General features: G+C 38.7%; 1 protein-coding gene across 3 annotated transcripts; it reads right to left on the bottom strand.

Annotated features, from left to right (window-relative positions):
- Positions 1-951: 951 nt before the first annotated feature.
- LOC102302014 (flavin-containing monooxygenase 5) lies at positions 952-6,407 on the bottom strand. 3 transcript variants are annotated; one of them, XM_005923217.2, is made up of 11 exons: positions 6,297-6,407; positions 5,249-5,387; positions 4,961-5,149; positions 4,682-4,847; positions 4,395-4,537; positions 4,095-4,294; positions 3,004-3,139; positions 2,699-2,918; positions 2,538-2,610; positions 1,349-1,601; positions 952-1,257 (listed from the first exon to the last, which is right to left on the bottom strand). In XM_005923217.2, the coding sequence occupies exons 1-11, from the start codon at positions 6,341-6,343 to the stop codon at positions 1,108-1,110; spliced, it is 1,716 nt and encodes a 571-aa protein (XP_005923279.1). In that variant the 5' UTR covers positions 6,344-6,407; the 3' UTR covers positions 952-1,107. The 3 variants fall into 3 exon arrangements, with proteins under 3 accessions (XP_005923279.1, XP_005923280.1, XP_042077276.1); XM_005923218.2 differs by having other exon boundaries at positions 5,249-5,413; positions 6,297-6,365; XM_042221342.1 differs by lacking the exon at positions 6,297-6,407 and adding an exon at positions 5,889-5,938.
- Positions 6,408-7,980: the final 1,573 nt, after the last annotated feature.

Here is a 7,980-nt window from a genome sequence, read left to right as displayed (position 1 = left end):
TTTTTTTTTTTTAAAAGAAACATTTTCCTTTACAGGATCAGTCACTGTCTGGTCTAACTGGTATTTTGGCCTGCAGTAGTTCCCAAGTTAAAAACCAGAGGTGTTTTTTTTTCTTTGACACCATGTTTTTACTATAGGGCAGGGGTGTCAAACTCCAGGACTCAAGGTCCAGTGTCCTGCAGGTTTTAGATATCACTCTGGGTCAACACACCTGAATCAAATGATTAGTTATTTACCAGGCCTCTGGAGAACTTCAAGATATGTTGAGGAGGTGATTTAGCCTGGAGTTTGAAACCTGTGCTATAGGGAGCTCACTCAGAGGTGGAAATATATACATTAATAAATGACTTAGTCATACTAGCTGTACTGTATACAGCTGTAATTTACAGAAGTTCTTAAATCAGCAGATATGCCTTTTCATATTTTGAATAGTTATTTTCATTATGTCATTATTATCACAATAAAAGTGTTTGGCTGACACAAGCCACCAGTCATTTTGCAACATTAGGAACTTGGGAATCAGGAAATGGTTTAGCATTTTTTTCTCAGAAGATACCCTTTTTTGTTGGAGTAGAGCTGCACACAAGATACCATTCAGATCATACACTACTTTATCCACACAGGACTCACACTCTACAGTTATAACTTAAAATGTGATGTGAATAAGACCTTTTTCTAACTGTTTTCCTGGTTGAGATTCAACAATCCAGAAAATCTGTCAATAAAAGAAAGAATAAAGAATAATAATATAATTTAAAAAAATCTGTCATCTGCATTGGTTTGCATCTTATTCCTTTCTATCCACTGTCAGTCTAAGTTCCTATACTGCAAGGAATGCACTTTAAATGTGTTATAACTAAATGTTTCTGGGTTTTTTAAAGAAAAAAAAATGTTGCTTTAAATCTATGCATTAAAATAACCACACATATGAAAAATAGAATAACACACAAATCAGCAGACACCTTTTTAATTGCTCAATAATTCCAAACAGGAGCATAGTGAACTAAATATTTTAAAGAACTACAGAAATAGTAGAATTTGTGTTTTTCTTTATTTCATTTGGTGTGTTTCAGAGTCCTCTGCTCATTGTTGGACCCTGAAGCTTGATCAGACTCTTTGTGGACGCATGTTGGACAGCAGTGTGGGGATGACATCTGGCTTGCGAGTATGAAAGTAGTAGATAGCAGCTCCTCCAACCATGACAGTCAAGCTCATTTTAACCAGTCGACGAGCAGTGGAGGGCTGTTCTGGTTCCAGCTATGGGGGGGGGTGATGATTTTTACTTCATGTTAAAATCATGCACAACAGTAACAAAGAAGACTGCAGAAGAAAAAGTGTAACATCAAACCTTTCTGGTTTTTAGAGGCTGGAACATGCGATCAAACTGGGTAAAGATTGCCCTGCGGGCTCCCTCCCATTTCCCTCGTCCCGTCAGCCGGTACTGGTAGGCGGTAACGGGCCCCCAGAGAACCCTCTTGAACAAGGGGTAGTCTGTGAAGAAGAGCCAGAGGAGGCTTGGCCTTACACCAATCTCTCCAGCTATTTCATCCATGTAGGAAACAAAGTCCACCTGCAGTGGGGTCAGCTTTGAAACAATGTAACTGTGGAGAGAATAATATAAAGAATAGTATTATTCTAAAGTGGCACTAACATGGTATAGAAGTATAAGATATAAGAGTATAGCGCAGAATAGATATGCTAGAATAAAGCATTCCTTGTTTATACTTAGGTTTAATATTATGATTGCTTCCAGAGTCTAAAAATTCCAATGCTAAGTGTTCTTGATCATTGCAATATTAAAAGTCTAAAATTAAACACCTTTTAATGGCTATAAAATGTGTAAGATTAAAATGTGGTATGACGCAGCTGCAACCTTTACAGTCTGAACTTTAAAAGGAAAAAAGGAAAAAGAATCACATGCTAGAATTGTCAGGGTATGCAAGCAGCTGGCTTCAAATTCAGATTTCTAACTGGATTTTTTAAAAATGGTGCCGTTTGCTTTTTAAATGCAATTATGTATGTGTACAGTTTGCTTACAAAGAAAAGGAATGTGAGTATTAATTTATTTACATGTTCAGACTAATGAGCATTTGTATGTTTAGGCATTATGACAATACACCTTTCTAACCTCTCTATAAGATAAGATAAGATAAGACTTTATTGATCCCACAACGGGGAAATTTTTGCGTCACTTCAGCTCAGGTACAGATATATGAAGGAAATACAAAAATACAATTAAGTACAATCAATGAAAAAAAGTAAGATAATACACTATATACAATGGTAGCATACACATTATGTGATTATGGATATAGTTGGAAATATGGAAGACATAAACTATATAGCTTGGAAGGTCATGGAAGGTCCATTATGCATGAAGTGGTGACCGTGGATGTTCACAGTGTCCAGTGACTTATGACATCGTGCATGCACCTTGCTAACCAATCTCACTATAGCTAGAGCATCTTCTGACATAAAACAGGAGAAAAGACAATGGTAAAAGACAGGTTGAAGTATTTAATAAGACAAATAGTTACCTTTTTTCAATATTTTTTGTATCTTTTTCAACAGCCTTGATCATGGACTGGCTTGACGGCAGTTTTTTATGTCCTAGATGACAAAAAGGGTAATTTGTAAATATAAATGAACTAATTTGTGCTTAGGCATGCTAACTGTTAGTAGTAACAGACTACCTTACCTTTGAAGACACGAGTGACCCAACGGGCCTGCATTTCAGCCTGAGGCATGATGGCTCCAAGGGCATGAATGAAACCCACGACAGCCAGAGTAGGATGCTCTAGGGTTGGGGGAAAAACATGCTTGTACAGACCCGCACGGTGCCCAGACTTGTACATGGCATTTTTTGGCAAGTAGGGGAAATCATAGTTGTACCCTGTGGCAAATACAATAGTGTCCACCTGTGACACCAAAGAAATATGGTATTAAACTAAGCCTTCACTGAACAAAGATCTTGGAGAAAGTTGAAGAAAACTCTTCTCTGACCTTTTCCACAGTACTTCCATCATCAAACACTACAGTGCATCCACAGATTTCCTTCACATTTGGTTTGATGATGACTGCCCCAGACAGAATCTTCATTGGTAAGTCATCATTGATTACTGGGATCTGACTGAAGAGCCTAGAGTAGAGTATTTTAATGAGAAGCAGAATCCCTCATCTGACAGCACAGCGTTATACACCAATCTGGCATAACATTACGACAACTGACAGGTGAAGTCAGTAACACCAGTTATCTCTTTATAAGGGAGCAAGTGAACATTTTGTCCTCAGATTCAATGTGTTAAAAATAGAGAATTGGCCAAGCATAGGGGATTGAGAGAGTTTGTGATGACCAGATGACTGGAGCAGAGCACCTCCAAAATTACAGCTCATGTGGGGTGTTCCCAGTCTGCAGGGATTAGTATTGTTAATGTTTTCTTTTGCATCACGTTGCTGGCTGGCTAAGTGTGCATCGCTTACCTTGAGGAACATCTGTAAACAGGATGGCGCTATAGGAACAAGGAGAGCTGCCGGAGGCAGCGTAATGCTGTAGGTACTGTTCTGAAGGGAAACCTTGGGTCCTGCCATCCATGGAGAAGTTACTTTGACATGTACCACCAACCTAAGCATTGTTGCAGTTTCCATTGTTTTCATGGAAACTGTGTTCCCTGATGCCTATTTCAGCAGGATAATGTGCCTTGCCACAAAGCAAAAATGGTCCAGCAATGATATGAGAAGCACAATGAGCATGAGGTGTTTGCTTGGCCTCCAAGTTCCCCAGATCTCAATCCTGTGGGATGTGTGGGACAAACAAATCTGATCTACAGAGATCCCACCTTGTAGTTTACAGGACTCAAATGATTTGTTGCTAACATCTTTGTGCCAGATAGCACTGCACACCTTCAGGGGTCTAGTGGAGTAAGCGCCTTAAAAGGTAAGGGCTGTTTTGGGAACAAAAGGGGGACCAACACAGTATTGGGCAGGTGGTCACAATGTCATGCCTGATTGGTGTATATTATAGGGAACTAACACACTGTGATTGATCTCATTACCTTGGCCTGAGTCAAAATCTATGTGGGCGTGACACCACCTACCTGTGTTTGGGTTTTAGGGCGTACATGGTGTGGTCATACATGGCATTGAGTTTCTTCTCACCAAACCAATTGAAGAAGTTGATTGGGAATAGCTGAAACAGGATATGAACAAAGCGTGTGTTGTACTTCATGTCAACTGGCACACCATTGTCGGAAACTTGCCGGATGATCCAAGCACCACGACGAGTGCTCATGTACACCTGGAGAATGGGAAAGACAGAATTCACCAAAACTCATGAAGGAGTTTTTTTTAATCTCTAATCAAAAGAAGATAAGAAGAACGAAAAAGCTTTCTTCAACCTGCTCTGCAACTCTGCTGGTTTCCACAGCAATGTCACCTCCAGAGTTTCCAATTCCGATTACCACCACTCTTTTTCCATACATGTCTTCAGGTCCTTTGTAGTCCCAGCTGTGGAGATATTTTCCTTCAAATGTCTCAATTCCTGCAACATAACAGAGGTGTCATATGAAAAGACTAACACACAAAGAGGTATAAAAACAAGACAGTTATTTTTTCAAGGGTTGATTTTTAAAAATCAGCCATATTTTAATCAAAGCCTTTTCAGGATAAATGCAAAACATGTTACCTGGGAAATCTTTGAGTGGGAGGTTAGGGTAGGTGTAGTGACCAGAGCAGCAGATCACTGCATCAAAGACATGCCTCTCCTCATGTCCATCTCTCTTTTCAGTCAACACCTCCCACCTGCCAGTGCGATAATAGTCCGGTGCTTTTCTCACACTTTTCACTAAGGTCTAAAAAATAACAATGTAGGCCGATTCAGGTTTTCAGATATCTGCCAAATGTCACCAAAACAGTTTTGAAGAATGTGCTTTTCTCTCATTCTACTCTTCTTTGTTTTTATTACCTGGAAGCGAATGTATTTTAGGAGTTTAAAGTGGTCTGCATACATTCGGAAGTAGTTCAGGATTTTAGAGTGATGCATGTAGTTGGGATAATCAGAGGGAATGGGGAAGTCACTGTAGCACATCATCTCCTTTGAGATATTGATTGTAAGTGACCGGTAGATACTAGCCCTGTTGGGCTCCGAAACTTCCTGCAGAGAGATAGTTTTAAAAGACAACAAAGAATTTTACTCAGTTTCACACGAACAGTTTGCTTGTCAACATGTTTGTCTTCTTAAATGTAGACTTGCCTTGAATTTCCACAGTCCGCCCATGTCGTCACTACTTTCAAAGCAGGTTGGCTCCATGCCTTCTTCCAGACAAGCCTTTATGCTGGTCAGACCAGAGGGGCCTGCCCCGATCACTGCTACTCTGTGCACCATGATGGACCTGCAACCAGATGTTGGAAAATGTACCTGTAATTTTGAACATTTGTGAAATTAGGTATGAAAATGTAAATTTGTAACCAAGGAAACCGTCAATTGCGCTATATTCAGGTGACAAGATCTTAATGTTAAAAAAGAAATACAAAAGAAAACATGCATAGAAAACTGTATTAATACTGAACAGTTTTCCTGTTTAAGAATGAAGCTTAAATTAGTTTCCAGCTCGTTTAAAATGCTCGAGAGATTTTTTACCAGAGCGAGATAAAACAGTCACGTGGCAATCCCTTTCCAATAATCCTCAGTTAGTTTACTTGATTTAAAGTAGTGACTGCAACAATTTAGAGCAATTGATGGTTTAACCATGTTTTACATGACTGAACTCTACAAATTCCTAATCCTGGCATCTGTCATAAAACATTCTTCTCAGAAACAGAAGAGCAAAGGTGACATCAAAGTTCTTTGAAAGACCTCAAGCATGCCAAATGTCCTTGGGCAAGATACTAACCCCATGTTTGCCTACTTGTGGTGGTCAGAGGGCCCGGTGGCGCCAGTGTCTGGCAGCCTCGCCTCTGTCAGTGCGCCCCAGGGCAGCTGTGGCTACAACGTAGCTTGCCATTGCCAGTGTGTGAAGTCCTTAGGGACTGAGTCCTTAGGGACTGAGTAAAGCGCTATACAAATGCAGGCCATTTACCATTTTGTCATTATATCATTGGAGCATGGTTATCATAACAATATCATAACAATGCAAAATTATGTTAATAAATGAAAAGAAATACACCATCTTATATTCAAGTAATCACAAGCTATTTTAAACCCTTTGTACCCCATGACACACTTAGAAATATTGCTGATTTAAAAATCCCGACACACATATGGAAGCTTTATATTGCAGAAAGTGTCTATTTTTGCTTACCTTGATCTTCCTGTGGTGATTTGGTGTGCCTCAAGTGGGGCAAGCATCACCTGAGCACAGACTTTTATACAGAGAGGGTAACTATACACACTCTTTTTTTCTTTCTCTCAGTCCTGTCCAAAAAAGGAAGCTACCAAGCTGAACCATGTTTACCAAAATCAAAATGGGTTTGACTTTGACTAAAGTTCAATTCGTGTTATTTTAAGTAGGAAGAGGAGTGCAAATGAGTGACAATAGTGAGCAATGGGAAGAAGGAGCAATAATGATACGCACAGAACTCTATTAATGAATCCATCTATTACACATGACGCAAAACAGTTTTAGATTGGTTCCCCATTTAATTACAAATTCTTACAATCAAATTACGGGATAATTTTCAACAGCAAATTCAAATCCACGGACTATAATACAGCATAACCACACACACAGACGTATACATAAATGTACATTATAAGATCTATACAAGTGATGTACAGTGAAGTTCATAGTATTTAGCAGGCAATGAGTGCAGTAAAATGTATAGAAGCTTCATGTTTGAAAAATGTATAGAATAAGAAATACATTTTGTTCATAAAGTTTCTCAACTGTTACAGTACAGGTTATGAGAAATGTGCAAAATCTTTCAGTACACAACATACACAACTAATTTTTCAAACATTTTTAGTCTTAAAAAAAGAAAAGAATCAATCATAAAAATTATTTGGTCACAAAAATTACCATCCAGCATATTTAGATTTACAACCAAAGTGTAATGAAGTGAAAATCTTCAAAGCTGAAACCTTTCTCACTGGCACTGGGAAGATCATTGGTTAGTTATTGCAGAGACAGCACAGATTGCACAAGGTCAATAAAATATCTGAGTGGGAACAGTCTGCTGAGTTCATACAGGTATCTGGATCTGGCTTAGACCAACTAGCACAAACCGGTGGGAAAAAAAAAGACCCCAGAGACGGACACGAAACTTTCTTTTTGTCAAATACACGTAATACAGGACAAAAAAACTGATGTAACTTCTTGTCTCTGGCAGTACTGAGGTGTGTGTTTGAAGTGAGCAAGCTGTTGTGCAACTGACTCAAGTATTTGCTCCCTCCTGACAGAGTGGTTTAGCCATACACTTCAAACACGGCATTAAAACTCATTCACAGATTCAAAAACATATTCATAATGTTTCTTTGCTTTTCTTTGTAGTACTAGCACAACTATTTTTTCCTTTCTTGAATTATAAACCAATCAAAAAGGATTTAAAATTCCCATTCAACTTACTAAGCTTAGTTTTATAATGATGGACTGATGGTGATTAGCTGATACTGCTATTTGAAGTATTGATTCGACTGGCAGCTAATGTTCATATCCCTTCATTTTCTCTGTTGTACTGGGAAAGAAAAAAATATTTATCATTAAAAAAACTATTTGAAAATGTACTTTCACCTTCTAATCCCACATCTTTAAACAGTAAGTGAGTGCAAAATGAATGCACCGATTACAGATTAAATATTAGCCACTGCCATCATCTATGGAGCCAATGTGCATCCCTAGTAGAAGCAAAATTTCCTAAATAACACTGCAATTTTACCAGGAAGAAGAAGAAGAAGAAATAAACATTCACTCAGATTTGGCACACAAGTGGAGCAGCTTCAAGGACACAAAAAGGTTAACTACGTCTCTTCTCACGCCCTCCACGTTC

This window comes from Haplochromis burtoni, unplaced genomic scaffold, assembly GCF_018398535.1.
Source record: "Haplochromis burtoni strain Fernald_Lab_line unplaced genomic scaffold, NCSU_Asbu1 Contig_65, whole genome shotgun sequence".
NCBI lineage: Eukaryota > Metazoa > Chordata > Actinopteri > Cichliformes > Cichlidae > Haplochromis > Haplochromis burtoni.
The sequence above is the reverse complement of the archived record's forward strand: the minus strand, read 5'-3'. Positions and strand labels throughout refer to the sequence as shown.

Bases quoted from the DNA above. Each gene is read 5' to 3' on its own strand.
- LOC102302014 (XM_005923217.2), bottom strand. From the start codon at position 6,343: ATGCTTGCCCCACTTGAGGCACACCAAATCACCACAGGAAGATCAAG. The intron at 5,388-6,296 runs GTAAGCAAAAAT...ATCTGGTTGCAG, and splicing joins ATCACCACAGGAAGATCAAG to GTCCATCATGGTGCACAGAG. The intron at 1,602-2,537 runs GTAACTATTTGT...TTCTCTCCACAG, and splicing joins ACAAAAAATATTGAAAAAAG to TTACATTGTTTCAAAGCTGA.